Genomic DNA, 15,083 nt, shown 5'->3' with positions numbered 1-15,083 from the left:
AAATTAGTATCCAGCTGAGTCACATTGGTGAGACTGTTTTCAAACTAAATTCATCCATCCAATCCCTTAACTGCTCGTTCAGTTTACATGGTTACAGAGCCTCTGGAGCATATCCCAGTTGTTATGTGGCGAGGAGGGGTACACCCTGGACAGATCACTGATGCAAGGGTGTTTGAAATGATTTTGATTGTGATCCGATTGTGCAGCTTTTGTCCTTTACTCTTCCAGTGAGAATTGGCAGTGACCTCATCGATTCGTTCTAGCAACTTCCAGAGCTGTTAACTTTGTATGTGTGGGAGGGTTGTAGATGCAGGAAAGTAAAATAATGTTGCATTATTATTTGTGTGTTTAGGTGTTTGTGAGTTACACTGTAACTGTGAGTATTGTTGCTTGTGAAATGTGCATACTTCAGAGTAAGGATCAAAAAGCACAATGGATTTGTGTGCTGTCGGTGCGTCTCAGGCTCAAAACATGCATACCAAGATTTGCTAAGCTTTTATTTTGATTGCTCTGTACCGATGTACTCGAGCATCCTGATGTCAAAATTGGTCAGAGAATTTATCTCGGCAATTCATTTGTTATGACATGAAAGCTTAAACATAATGTATTGGTAGGACTGTAATGGCAAGACACTTTTTTAAAATACATGATATTTCTGTTTTTGCAACTCTCTACTGCAAATTCTGCAGCCCACAGTGACCGATGTGACAATCTCAAAAAGTTTAATTTACATAAATGTCTGTTAAGTCACTTTTTCCAAATAAGGTAACAAAATTGTAACTGCATCTAAAATTACCATATTTGTCTGTAGGGATGTTTCCATCAAAGGTTTCAGTCCACATACACATTAAAAGGTTTTACCACAGAGGTGTTGTAGATGAGATGGCTCTGCGTGGGTTCTCTCTGGGTATTCTGACTTCCTCCTGCAGTTTAAAGAGAAGCATTTTAGGTAATTGGCTATTCTCATTTGGCTGCATGAATGGTTGTCTGCGTCTCTGTGTTAGCCCTATGACAAATTTGTGACTTGCCCAATGTACCCTTCGTCTTGCCCCATGAAAACTGGAAAAGGGCTCCAGCTCGCCCTGAAAGAAAATGTTTGAACTAGATCTTCAGGTTCTGGTGTATACAAGTTGGTGTAACTCTTCTCTGCATGTCCACTGATGCAAGTGTTTGCTTGGTTGTAATGCCTCTAAAGGGCTGGTCAGAGCAGGGAAATTTGTGGAAATGTACGGATGGAAAAACAAACTGATTTTCAATATGGCATAATCATGTGACATCTGAGGTGCAGAACAGGAGTGTAGTCCTTTTTTCATTTTTGATTGGAAGATCAGAGATAATTAGAAACAAAAAAGAAGCAGTGACACTGAGCCATTAATGTTGAACTGCAGGTCACAGTTATTCAAAACTGATGATACTGAAAACTGATATAAGAAAATGACTTTCTGACCTTATTAAAGCTTCCTTTTTTCCTGACCCCAAACATTTTGTTTTTACTAACAGCAACTATCAAATTAGTCATTTTCACTGAGAACAGAAATCTTTAAATTCAGTTTGCATTGCACTGGATAAAATACTGTAGATGTAAAACTTGTGTTGACTTTTGGCGTTAGTATGAGTTTAAAATAGAAACGTAGCCAATATCTTATGTTTGTTCCTGGTGTCTACTAGAGTATAGCTGTTCAAGAAGTCCTGATTTATCTCATTCTGGGCCTCTGTGCGGCCCCCTCAGTTCACCCACTGTATTAAAGAAGCTATTTTAGCTGCTATGTGTTTAAGGCCACCCTCCCTTCAAGCCAGTGTTCTTCTAACTGGTTGTTTTGTTAGAAAATTGTTTGAATAACAGGTGGGTGTGATCACAGATCAAAATAAAGTAAAATAAAAAGGGCATTTAGATCACTCTGGGGTGTAGGCTTTAGGCTTTACAAGGGACTGACTAATCTCTGTATTTGAATCTTCATCTTTTTTAATATCCGTATCCATCATTACACCGGTGAAAATCATTAAAGGCAAAAGTAATCTAATCTTGTGTCACAAAAGTTTAAGTTGTATCCAGAATTGTTTTTTATATTACGTCTGAGTGTGGCGTGAAGCACAGTGTACTGTAGTACTGGTGTAAACTTCTTATTTCTGTGTAGCTTTGAATGTAGAAGCCCAGAAACAATTACCAGTGATGTGCTCTCTGGTAAATCCAAAGTAGACTTTAATAAGCAGTAAAAGAAGTAATAAAAGACAGGGATATAAAATGTATTCTGATAAGCTTTGTTTTCTGTAACCTCAAAGTTTGCCTACGCATCATGAACTGATTAAATACAGCAGGAAGTGCATGTGTGTCTATAAACCAATTGCTTGCTGCTGTGAGTAGACGTGAGATTCATCACATTCTTTTAAATATTTTAGCATTTAGTTGAAAACAAGACAAATAAAAAGATTCTATTGCACTCTTAGAAATATTGTTACTTAATCTTATTACGTTCCTACATTTGATATGACACCCTTCAGTCTGCAGGAAAGCCTCCTCCCACTAAAGCAGTTTAGAGCACAGTGATAGTCTCGCAATAGAACTTTGTCAGTATTTGGGGGGGAAAGTAAATCTCTGCCCTTGTTAATTCATGAATCAGCTGTGATGAGACACATTTTTGGAAAGCTGGGTTCAGTTTCACTAGCTACACCCAGGCCTGATTACTGCTAGACATGTGGATAACGAAATCACTTAAAAACAAGTTGTTCTAACAAAGTGAAATAGACTAAAAGATCTCAAATAGGAACAATCAACACTCTAAAGAAACAACTGAGAAAACAAGGTTATTGGCTATCAGTCTGAAAAGGGTTACAAAGGGTTTCTAAGGCTTTGGTACACCAGCAAACAACTGTGAGAGCCATTTTCCACAAGTGGAGAAAACTTGAAACAGTGATTAACCTTCCCAAGATTGGCTAGACCAAGATTACTCCAAGAGCAAATCAACAACTTATCAAGGTCACAAAAGAACTACAGAAATTAAGGACTCACTTCTCTAAGTTACGGTCTGTTTATTTCACCAATAAAAAAGAGACTTGGCAAAAACCCATAGGAGAGCTCAAAGGGAAAAGGCACTGTTTAACCAAAAAGAGCAGAAAGGCTTATCTCACACTTGCCAAAAAACATCTTGATTATTCCCAAAACTTTTGTGAAAATATTCCATGGGACAAAACTTTGTGAGTCCCATTACATCTGACATTAAACTAACACATCATTTTATAAAAACAGCATCATACCAATGGTCAAACATGGAGGTAGTGTGATGGTATGGGGAAATTCTGAAATTCCAAAAAGAAAATCCCCCAGTTATGCAGCAAGACAATGATCCAGAGTACACCAGTCCACCAAACAAAATAGAGGTTTTGGAGTGGCCTAGTCAAAAGTGGCATAAATGCCTTTGAGATTCTTTGGCATAACTTAAACAGGCCATTCATGTTTGAAAACCCTGAAGTATGGCTGAATTAAAACAATTCTGCAAAAGGAGAGTGGGCAAAAATTCCTCCACAGAGATATAAAACACTCATTGCCAACTACTGCAAACGCCTGATTTTACGTTTTTGCTGCCAAGGTGGGAAGAACCAGTTGTTAGGTTTAGGGGGCAAACCCTTTTTCCCCCCCACATAGGGCGATTTAAGTTTGGATAGATTTAATTAAATCAACATTTAGAAACTGCATTTTGTATTTGCCTGTGTTATCTCTGTATAATATTGAAACTTGTTTGATCATCAGAAACATAAGTGTGTCATGTGTAAAAATATTTTTCAAAAACTGCAAAAAGAAAGAGAGTGATAAGAAAAGGGTCAAATACATTTACACAGAGCCATATATGGAGTATTTTCAGATTCACTTTGCAGCATGACAAAAATACAGCCAGAGCCACGGAGAACAAGCAGAGGAAGAGTGAGGAGTCCTGTACCAGATGGTGTGACTCCCACAGGGCCCTGATCTCCACATTACCTAGTCAGTATGGCATTAAATTAAAAGAAACTGAGGCAGGATAAATCCACAGAAGAACTGTGTTAATTGTGTTGTCAAGTATTGAGAGAAACTATTGCGATTTTAAAGGCAAAGCGGGGTCACAATAAATATTCATTTGTTGAGGTTTTTACTAATGTATGTAAATAGAAGAGCCATTATACAATACATTTAAATTTCATTGTATATTTTACACAAGTACATATCCACAATTGATTTCCCATATTACAAATTTAACACTGTTTTTTATACAAGTGCCATTTCCAGCAAAAGCAATACTTAAAACTCCAAAAGTAATCAAATTAAAAATGAGCAAAAGTCTCCTCAAATTACACCCAATTTACTTAGTACTCAGCAGAAATTAACCCTAGTAATTCACCACTCAAAACTCTGGAGACGGCAAGAATATGTGATTAAATATTGTAGTTTTTTTCCCTGACTTGCTTGAAAATTTGTTTTGAAAGCTTAACACCTTAGAGTTATATTATTAATCATAGTAATTTTTGAACCCCCTACAGTTATGTCAGCCTTTTGATACTGTATTCAGATTTTAAAGCTGCATACAAAAGAATTCAAAGCTTTTTTTCACCTTGCAGTCTCAAATCACTTGTCTGTTTTCAACAGTGAAGAACATGCAGTTTGAGTCAGCAGGATGGAAGTTTCAGTAATTTCATGTGTTTCTGACAGTATATTACTAATACACACATCAATCTCTCAAGAAATGTGTCTATAATAGTCATGTATAAAGTGTACAAATAATTTTACATTGATTTATCCACTTCTGGTACTTCAGTAATAGATTGTAATAGATCTCTTTAATTAGGAGTTAATTCATGATCTATAGGAAAAACAATAATCTTATTGAAATGATTGGTCAGTTTTCAAACCAATTCTCATGTTGTCAAAAATGTGGTTTCCATATTTTTAGTTGTGCTGTTGTATTAATGTACATTTGAAATTAAAAAGTCAATGCCTTAAATTAAAAAAAAAAAATTAAATAATCAGTATGAAACAAGTCAAGACTGCCATTGTTAGAAAAAGGACAACATATCTTTAAATAACTTACTTCCACATGAACACTTTTTTCTCAAAGACTTCCCATCACTTTAGCCATTTGCTTCCAATCTCCCACCCGGTCCATTTAAACTGTGTCGTGTTAGAAGGTAACTCTTGCAGAATTAATGAACACCGGCGGAGGATATTAGCTCCTGCTGGTTTGAGGAACTATGAATGCACTTGGATTCATTTCATTTGGCTGATTATGCAGTATTACAGCTACTTATTAATTATCTAAATATAGTTATAGATTCAGTATGCATATGTGGCAAAGTGTTCACAAATTCATAAGCACTCTTTAAAAGCTCTATGCTGAATTTCTCACCAAATTAGCTGTGCAGTGCAGAAAATGACATGAGAGATCTTAGAAAAGGCTCACCCCCACCAGGATTCAAAATAAAAGCCTTACATGGTGTTTTACTCAAGGGTATAGGCAGGAACTGAGGTGGTGAAATTGTAGACTGATTAACTGTGGCTGTAAACTTAAACACAAACAAAATGTGTTTAACCTCTTTAACCATTAGGACTGCGCAACATTGATCGTCCCGACAACGATATATAATGACAAAAAAACCCCACATTTTCTGTAAATTCGGTGAATCTTGGGCAACTTGACTTGCGTGAAGTGTTTTCAGCTGGGCATCTTGTACCTGGAGTTTAGTGTTACATACATTGAAACAGCAAAAATTTTCTTTGTGAGTATTTATTTCACGGCGTGCTGCGGAAAAAAGCCTGTTCTACGGGGGTTAGCACCTGATGGCTCTTTTTAGCTTCTCATCCGTAAACACTCTGCATACTATTTCACGTGATTAAGTTTATTTTGAAAAATCTCAACAGAATCTATTGTGAAAGGTTTATGTGGAAAATAAAGATGCGGACGGCGGAGCCACGCAATGGATTTACTGTCATTGTTGCTAACGACAACGCATAAAAACAGTCGCTTGTCCGTCCGTAGTGTGGTTATATTAAATATAAGAAAAAGAGAGAACTTCAAGAAATTCTACAGTGACCATCAAAACGATGAAAAAATATTGCCGTAAACAGTTTATTTTGCAACACCACGAAACAAACGGTAGCGTAATATGAAATGATAGATGTTTTTATATCGTCATCCGATATATATCGTTATATCGAACAGCCCTATTAACCATGCTGACTAACTTTAAATTTATCTGGCCTTTCATTTAAAATATTTTTTTCAAGGCTTAAATAACTAAAAAAAAAAGTCATTTAAGTCACATAAATTTTAAAATTGTGTACTGCAATAAAATATCATAATAATATGTATTTTTTAAATGTACAAAGAAGCCAAGTAGTACTAAGTCTTCTGCAGTTTGTAAATATAATCAGCACATATCATGTTTAGGATCAAAAGCTGGTGAGACGAAAGTTATCACACTTCAGTCATCAGTTACACATTAACAATCACAGTGCTGTACTTTCCACTCTAAATGGAATTAAACCAGAAAAAAAAAAGTTTAACTGCTTGCATATTCTTTGAGAGTTTTCTAATCTTGCTTTTCTCCACAGCGTGATAAGTGAAATAAGAATAACTTTTTTCCTTTTTTGTCGTAACTACTCACCAGTAATGTTTACTTTTTCAATCAATGCTCTCATCAGCTCAAATAACATTTGGCTCTTCAGCTGTAAATTGATGAGAGATAAGCACTCTTGTTTCCTGGCAGTAGCTGTAGGCAAATCCACTCACTGGCCACTTCATTAGAACCTCACCAGCACTGTGCTGGATGCCTGTTTGTCTTCAGAAATGCATTAATCCTTTGGGGCACATATTCAACAAGGTGCTGGAAACTTTCCTCAAAGATTTTGGTCCATATTGACATCATAGCATCACACGGTTGCTGCAGATTTATTGGCTCCACATCCACGATGCAAATCTGTTCTGCCACATCCCAAAGTTGCTCTTTTCTGATCTGTTGATGGTGGGCCAAAAAAAACTTTTGAGTTTATTCAAGTTTTGTGAAATTGCACAAGTTTTCCTGCTGAGAGCAGCCATTGGAAGATGGGTATGATGTGGAGAATAAGGCATGCATATCGTCAGTCAGCAACAAAACTGTAGACTGTAGCATTTAACTGATACTCAGCTGGTATGAAGGAAGTGTGGCAAGAAAATGTTCCCCACATCGTTCCACCACCACAAACCTAAACCACTGATTCAAGGAAGGATGGATCCATGCTTGTGTCTTAAATTCTGACTCTAAGATTCAAATTTCACATGATACATTAGAACAGACAACATTTTTTCTGTCTTACATTGTAAATTTTTAGTAAATCTATGTAAATTTTAGCCTCAGGCTTTGTGTTCTCAATAGTAATGCGTGCCACCCAGTGTCGTCTGAATTAAATCTGCTTTGAGGGTGGATGTGTTGTATGTTCTGCATATTTTGGTTTTAACAATGAGCTACAGTTGCCTTCCTGTCATCTTGGAGCAGACTGGCCATTCTTCTCCGACCTCTGGTGTCAATAAGGCATTTTGGCCTGCAGCTCACAGGACATTATCTCTTTTTTTGCACCATTCTCTGCGAACTGTAGAGATGGTTGTGTGGAAAAAATCCTAGTGGATTAGCACTTTCTGAAATGCTCAGAGCAGCGCTACTGGCACTAACACCAACAACCATGCCATGTTCAAAATCCCCATTCTTCCTCATTTTGATTCTCAATTTGACCTTCTGCAGGTCGTCTTGAGCATATCTACATACCAAAATGTTGATGCCATATGATTAGTTGATCAATGAGCAGTTGAACAGGCGTACCTAACAAAGCCGCCATTAAGTTTAGATTTCTCTGAAGTAAATACTAGTGTCAGTCTTCAGTTTCTGACATTAAATCTAGGAAAAGAAGTATTATCCCCCACTTGCTCTCCTGTTTACTTCCTGTCATTGTATTAATGAAGTGCTCAATTTAGGTATGTCATACACTGTATTTGCTTTACCTCATAAACTAATAACAGTGACAGACTCACCTAATTGTCTCCTTCAGTAGCGTTCTAATTCGGATAAGGACACCAAAGAGGAGGGTTGGACAGACAAGGTTGTGTTGCCAGGATGTTCAGTGATGCTGACAGGAAAATGCTGTAAATTATCATGAGGCCTTGTGTCGCTCCCCCACGCTCAGATGTTTGTGTAGTTGTTTTGTAGTATCTTTGTGAGCGGAAGATACTAGAAACATTTTAAACATTTGTTGTGCACTTTCGTCACCCCCAATAAAACGTGCTACTAGCCATGTGTTCTTCAAAGGGACTGAATCTCCTGAAATGGATTACCTTCATTCACAATAAACTGTAACTGACAGATACAGGTAGAAATGACCCATTCATTTTTAACTAAGTGCAGACAATGTTGGCATTTATTGCTACAAATACTTCTTCAGGTTCCTATGATTAGGTAGCAATCTTGCCCTTTAGGGCAGAGAGTGTATATGGCTTAAGTAGGGGCTAGTCTACAACTAGTTTTGCCTGTTTGGGTTCCTATAAGGAAAGTCTGTAGGTAACAAATTGTGAAATTTGGAGCATGCCTGTGCCCCCCATTGTAGGGCTAGAATGTGCAGTACATTTAACCATCTGTGTGCAGACCGAGTGGCCCCACATGGGCCCCAAGCTGCCATGTTTACTTGATATGGATGCTCAACAAAGTATTTCAGGGTTATTCTAAAATGTATATATAAAAGGAAGTCCATAATATACACTTTAACTTCCAAGCCAACACTTCAGAAGTTGAACCTGATCACATAATATATTTCACATATCACATATATATTCACACATACACTTAGACGTGAGTGTGTGAATTATATTTGCAAGGTCATATGTTCATGAATTGTCCAATGAAGGAGAAGGAGTAGATATATGAGGTACTTTAAGATGGTAATATCACAAATTATTGTACCTATCGGTGTATTTTGTTTGTGTTTCTAAAAAAAAATGTGTGGAGGTGATCTGTAACAGTGAACACCAAATAACCAATACTGCATTACCTGCCAAATGAAATGAAAACAACAGCAACAAATGCACTACAGCAGCTATATTTGCCTCTGGTGAGTGCTGAACCAGTTCCATCAAATTAAGTCCTCAGTGGGCATCTTGCCAGGTAATACATCTATCTCCATGAAGCAGGTAGGGAGAGCTGCCGGTGACATGGTGTGTATCCGCTTGTGTACAGAAACCCACGAGACACGTGGAGGACACAGATCAGTGAGCGAGAACACTGCTGTAAAATAGAGATGACAGTAATTTAGTGTACTCAAAAAAATAAATAAAATAAAATCGATGAATTAGATCACATTAGTAGCTGGCACAAAATGTCCTTTAGTCTTTGTCACTGTTATCCTGAATGTTACACTTTTTTTACTGGTATTCTTTATCTAAATAAAAAAGTCTCGTCACTTGATTAAAAATAAGGCTAGAGCTGTTTAGTTTAGTTCAATGCCCTAAGCTATACAGGCTGTGCCCAGCAATGCTGTCCAAAGTCTGCCGGGATAGCCCCGTCCCACACCTTAGTAAGTTACTTTATCATTATAATATTGTAGTGGAAAGTATTTTTCTGTCCCAGAATGCAGAATTAATCTTTTAATTGTACTTTTATTCAACTTAGAAACAAATAAACAAACAGCAATAAAAGCAGTAATTAACCTCCTTAAACAGTTTCCTTTGCAGCGTTACTTCTGGCTAACTCTGTCATTTACCTCAACCCCAAAATTAAACAGATACAGAACAAGAAAATAAATAAACAGACAGATACTGCTCTGCCCTCATAGTGATTTATTTAGCATCTTTCCTGAGCTGTCAGTCACACAATCTGGTTTTTCACAACTCTCATCCTTCACAACAACACTTGGCAGCTTGATGTCCAGCCTGGGCCAAACTGTGTTTTAGAGATTGTAATCCACATGGTAAATGCAGCTTCCATGAAGCTGTAAGAAGAAAACAGAGAGAGAGTGAGAAGAGAAGGATTGAATGTCAGGGGAATGACACCTTTTTCACTGATTGCCATCCTTAAAAGTTGATGTTTGTGTGTATACATATAGTATACTGCACTGACTGTTTTGGTTTGTAAATGCTTTTACCGTATGTCTTTAAGTATTACTGAAAGACTCTGGTTAAGATTGGATTATACTGATCTCTATGACATCATCTGTGAAAGTTGGAGAACGATTTTAGCGCGTTTCTGCTTTGTCAGCCTCGAGGTGACAAAGCAATCTACATCCTGAATGTAGTAGACTGCAAGAGTACAATAATCTTGGAGCACAGTTTTATATAATAATTGGGTGCTGTGTAAATCGTCCAATATTAGCAAATGTAAAGATCATTAAAAGTAACTTTGCAGTGTTTGGGTCTCTTATATCTTATCGCAACTTATTCATAATATATAGACTGAAAGTAAATAACGAAAATAATGGAGCAACAGGGCAAACAATGGATTAAAAAGTTACTATGTAATTTTGAAACAATGTGGCTGTGATACAGTAAATTAAGTTCTTGCTGCAGTTTGCTATTTCTACAGTTTGCCAAATTCAAGCAAAGGGACTGGTATTTTTTTTTTTTTAACAAAGCAGATCAGACTAGATTCATGCTGGCTCACTGGAGCTTATCTTCAGATGACCTCGGACTGAAAGCCTGTCTTATAGAACATTTCAAGGCAAAAGCAGATGTTTTCTTTGTTGCATATAATAACTGGCTGACACTGTTTTTGCATACGTCAACCATTGTGCATGCACACAGAAATGCCCATACTCTATGTCTAAATATACATTTTTGCAAAGACACTGAAAAAAATAAACTATTTTCAGATGCACAGCTGAAAATATGGCAGTGCTGTAACACAGAGTGCGACAGAAGTGCAGCGGTAATTATCATTTATCTAACTGAGTAATCTGCATATTAAGTACTGTTAGGGTTTCTTGCAAACTCATCCGTGGGTAAATGGGAAGGAGTGTACAATTGCATCATTAAGCAGAGGAAGGAAATTTCATTGCCATTAAAGACTGATATCAAAGGTGTGAAGGAAGTAGAGACCATCTTGTAATGGGATTATACCAGCTGCGATGCAAGTGAGTTTTTAGACCACCATTAAAAAAAATATACAGTCATGTGAATAAGAATGTTTCCACAAGACCCTACGCAGTCCTGTGAAAAATTAAGAATACTCTTAATGCTTCCATAGGAATTAAGAAGAGAAGTAGCAGCCAGACTGACAATCAAATGATTAATTAATTAATTAGCAAAGGGGAGTGAGCCAAAATTCTTCCACAATGATTGATTAAAAGACTACTTCACGTTATGGTATGGTATAACCTCTTGACTGCATAGATTCCTGCGAAAATGTTGTTTTTCTCATCACTGTATGTTGATTTACTAGACAAATCTAGTTTATAGGAAAAGTATCAAGAGGACAGAGGATGAATTAAGGTTCGTACTAGTGCCTGGGGGTATTAGCTACTCTATATTAAGGAGTCAAATCGCCCACCCATCATTTTTGATATCAGCTACACACCTGTAAAGTTTCATGACTGTGTCTTACACAGTTGTGACAGTTTCGTTGGACAAAATCTGTCCATAGTTAATCAGGATTTACTTTCAGTCAGTGTGGCAAAATTTGTTTTCTCAAACTCTGTTCCACCAAAAATGAGGTGTACACAATTTGTCATAAAATAACTATAGTTCACAAGGGGTTTGTGTCAGTGTGCTTTATCAATAGAAATCTGTACTTATCTTATGCAGTAAAACAATAACACTAAGCAGCAGTGGCACAGTCTGACTAAGGGATGGCCAGTGCCCACACCTTGGAGGATGCTGCAGTTGAAGAATACTCATCGCACAAGCCTGCCTCTGCACTGTTCTTAGTGAATTTCACCTACATATTATATCTTTATGGGGATTTCACCTAGATTACATTACAGTATGGCACTAGTAAGAGCTAACTATGGACAAGGTAAAGACACATTTGAAAATATAAGTCAGTAAGACTGAGGTATTGTGAACTGAAATCTCTTATCTCATTTACTCATTATATAGTCTTGCCACCCCACTCACCCACCCACAGAGCCCCGGACATACCGCCTGGGAATCGAACAGTCTCAATAGAGACCTGACAGTCAGAGTTTGGCTGCCTCTGCTGATTACCACATTAAGTGAAAGTACTGTACTTCTTGTGTTTCTATAGCAACAGTTTCCACTCTCGTCTTTGGGATACTGAGCAATTGGTGGAGGAGAGCTGCAATGGCAGCCAAATCTATGCTTTTTAATTTAATCACAGTGGCTGTTGCTAAATTAATGGCAGACCATTACACATTGGGTGTAATGGTCATACCTGCAAATAGGCCTCCATTTGGACTGAAGTTGCTGATCGTGGTTACAACTCTCTGATCATGCTGCTGGTGCTTTTTTATGTTTTATAAAACTTTTTAATCACATTAATTTTAAAAAGCCTTGATAACAACATATACACTAACAAATCATAACATGAAACATAAATTAATCATATTAACAACCAATGAACTGAACCATATTACTGTAGTAATCATTGGTGGTACTGTTGTTGCATGTTTGTACATGATTATGAGTGCTTGATAAGAAGGCAACTTAATTTTTTTAGGTTTGTGAAGGTTCGCTTATTATCCATGAGGCTTGTTCAGTTTTAAAACAAATAGCCTAGAGTCGCAGGTATTTAAACCCTAGTCGGGGGTGTTCCCCTAGAGGGGGTCCTGAGAGTTTCTGACCTAGTATTAATCGCGTGAATTGCCACATGAGCTAAGGTGTGAAAAAAAATTTGGGTCATTCCCATCATCATTATTGTTCCAGTCCACCATCATGTGAGCTATTAAGATAGGAAAGATGTAAATGGGGGGTTGAAATGCTTAGGAATTGATTGTTAGGTACTGAGAACTACTGTATCCTGGATGACTGAGAACCTACAGATATTTTGTACATGATTATATTAAAGTGTAATTCACTGTACTTTTAAAAAGTGCAAAAAAGTGCAGTGTCTTGAAATGCATCTCTACTGTTTTGGGGTCTTTTTCTCTCTCTCTCTCTCAATATTCACCTTTTTCACATTTCCATCTCCCTCTCTTTGTGTCCCAGGTGTTGATGAGTTGATGACTGACAGAAGTGATGTGATAGCAGGTCTGCCAGGTTAGACAGATCAGAGCAGACTGTCTGCTGCACAGTGAACCACCTGGATGCAACACGTTACAGCATAGACAGGTAGGACTGGAGTAATATATATGTAATGAAAGATTTGGCCAGACTTTTGTGGGCAAGGCAGCTGTTTCTCCAAGCTTTCTCAGCCAAGTAATGTTTCAAGACCCTACCCTAGCAGACTTTAAAAGCATATTTTTAATTAAAAGAAAACTGACTTAATTCATTTTGACATCTTTAATTTATGAAGTCCAAAAAGCGAGAAAATTGACTGATAGTTCAAAAGAAAAATAATAGTGCAAGTCTTTAAACTCCGTCAGAGATTGTAGCCCTATCGCTTAATAACAATTAATACATGCAGGCAAAAAATAAATTTAGACTTGCGCAGCCTTTCTTGAAAAGGAATTTAGTAAAATACAATTTCCCCTAAGCCCCTTTGATGTCTCACTCTCTTCATTTTCTCTTTGCTTGCAGAATGGATTTCCCCAATTACACTGAAGGGGTGTTTGCCACAAGCAACGTTAGCAGGAATGACTCACTGGAGACCACTGAACTTCCCCCTAGTGAAATCCTGCTTACTATAACTCTGTCTGTGCTGGCCATCCTCACCACATTTTTCAACTGCCTGGTGATAACAGCTATTGCAGTCACTCGCAAGTTGCACCACCCAGCCAACTACCTCATCTGCTCATTAGCAGTGACCGACTTACTGGTGGCTGTGCTGGTCATGCCCTTCAGTATCATCTACATCCAAAAGAAGAGCTGGGTCATGGGTCAGGTGGTGTGTACCTTCTGGTTAAGTGTGGATGTCACCTGCTGCACATGCTCCATTCTGCATCTTGCTGCAATCGCCATTGACCGTTACCGGGCTATCACAGACGCAGTGGAGTACTCTCGCAAACGTACAGGAGCCAGAGCTGGTGCAATGGTGGCAGTGGTGTGGCTCCTGTCCATCCTCATCTCACTCCCTCCTCTACTGTGGCAACACTACAGTGGCAATAATGACCATGAAAATGAGTGCATCATCATCCATCCTCACATGGCCTTCACCCTTTATTCAACACTCGGAGCATTTTATATTCCACTGCTGCTCATCCTCATCCTCTACTATAAAATCTACCTGGCCGCTCAGACCCTATATATGCGGAGGGAGGCTAGCCGGGCTAGCCGTCACTCATGCATGACCAATGGCAGCATGATCCCCTCTACCTATCCTGCTGGAGATGGTGATGCCGATGGCGGGCCTCGAAGTCCTGAGCCTGTAAGCCCACCGGAAAAGTCTTTCTCTGAACCCTCAACAGAGGAAACTCCACGTGAACGGGTCCGTGTGTCTGTAAAGGCCTTTAAGTGCAAGTCACGACGGCACGAGTCACGCAGTGAATCACGTCGTAGTCAGTTATACCAAGGACCTCGAATCTCGGGCTCACGAGAGCGCAAAGCGGCATCCACGCTGGGGTTGATAATAGGGGCCTTTGTCGTCTGTTGGTTGCCGTTTTTTGTCAAGGAATTGATTGTCAACACCTGCGGTTCTTGCAGTACTTCAGGGGAAATGGCTGACTTCCTGACATGGTTGGGCTACCTTAATTCTCTGATCAACCCTCTGATCTACACCATCTTCAATGAAGACTTCAAAAAAGCCTTCCAAAAACTTGTGAGGTGCAGTCATTACCTCTGATGATTATTTATGCATGATCAAACCTGTACACCATCTATATATGAGAGGAAACAAAATTAATGGCTTCAGGTCAAAAATACTGACTGAATAACTGAGTTATTATGTCTGAAAAAGAATAATTTAAAAGAGCAAAAGGATTGATACTGGAAAAGAAACTTCATCAGCCACTTCAGCAGCCTAAATGGCACCGACTCAGCAATGAGATGGTG

The 15,083-nt window shown here is 38.2% G+C and overlaps 1 protein-coding gene across 1 annotated transcript in view; it reads left to right on the top strand.

Annotated features, from left to right (window-relative positions):
* htr1fa (5-hydroxytryptamine (serotonin) receptor 1Fa) overlaps window positions 1–14,874 on the top strand; it is a gene marked incomplete at its 3' end in the record, with an annotated part of 31,714 nt that extends 16,840 nt beyond the window's left edge. The window contains exons 2-3 of the mRNA XM_080903531.1: window positions 13,143–13,265; window positions 13,674–14,874. Coding sequence (XP_080759657.1) covers window positions 13,675–14,874 — 1,200 coding nt within the window. The 5' untranslated portion in view covers window positions 13,143–13,265; window position 13,674. The remainder of the gene's footprint in view (window positions 1–13,142; window positions 13,266–13,673) is intronic.
* Between the last annotated feature and the right edge of the window lie 209 nt (window positions 14,875–15,083).

The sequence above is a fragment of the Rhamphochromis sp. 'chilingali' genome (genome assembly GCF_963969265.1).
Source record: "Rhamphochromis sp. 'chilingali' genome assembly, chromosome: 14".
Classification (NCBI taxonomy): domain Eukaryota; kingdom Metazoa; phylum Chordata; class Actinopteri; order Cichliformes; family Cichlidae; genus Rhamphochromis; species Rhamphochromis sp. 'chilingali'.
Note: the sequence above shows the minus strand (reverse complement) of the source record. Positions and strands in the feature narration are given on the sequence as shown.